The following is a 457-nucleotide window of genomic DNA, read 5'->3' on the forward strand; positions in this document are numbered from 1 at the left end:
AACCCTCCTCCCCCGACCCATGAGCTTCCGGCCCCGCTCACCGCCGGCGCTGCCTGCGGGTAGGGCGTCTCGCAGCAGATGCACTTCTCTATGTCCTTCTCGTTCATCACCTTGCACGTCGCGCACCGCCACTGCCCTGGCTTGACCTTGAACTTCTCTGCAAGCGACACCCCCGCGTCCGCGGCTGGTGCCTCCGCTTCTGGCGCCGCCTCGTCCTCTGACGACCCGATGTCCAGGTCTGACCCGCTTGACTCCTCCTCCTCCTCCTCCTCCTCCTCCTCTTTCGTCGCTTGCTCCTCCTCCTGTCTCTCCTGCTTCCCGGCGTCCTTGCTGGCCTCTGCCCCGGCTGGCTTAGGTGCCTCCGCTGCTCCCAGCCCGGCCCCGATGCTCGCCCCTCCCGTCCCGAAGGTGAACGCTCCTCCCCCGCCTCCCCCGGCCGTCCCTCCCGTCCCGAAGG

The 457-nt window shown here is 68.7% G+C and overlaps 1 protein-coding gene across 1 annotated transcript in view; it reads right to left on the bottom strand.

Moving 5' to 3' along the window:
• Nucleotides 1–457, bottom strand: part of NUP153 (Nup153, nuclear pore complex component) — a gene marked incomplete at both ends in the record, with an annotated part of 3,294 nt that overhangs the window by 1,544 nt on the left and 1,293 nt on the right. Inside the window, one exon of the mRNA XM_005833496.1 lies at nucleotides 42–302. Within this exon, the coding sequence (XP_005833553.1) occupies nucleotides 42–302 (261 nt within the window). The remainder of the gene's footprint in view (nucleotides 1–41; nucleotides 303–457) is intronic.

Source organism: Guillardia theta (genome assembly GCF_000315625.1).
Source record: "Guillardia theta CCMP2712 unplaced genomic scaffold GUITHscaffold_30, whole genome shotgun sequence".
NCBI classification, from domain to species: domain Eukaryota; class Cryptophyceae; order Pyrenomonadales; family Geminigeraceae; genus Guillardia; species Guillardia theta.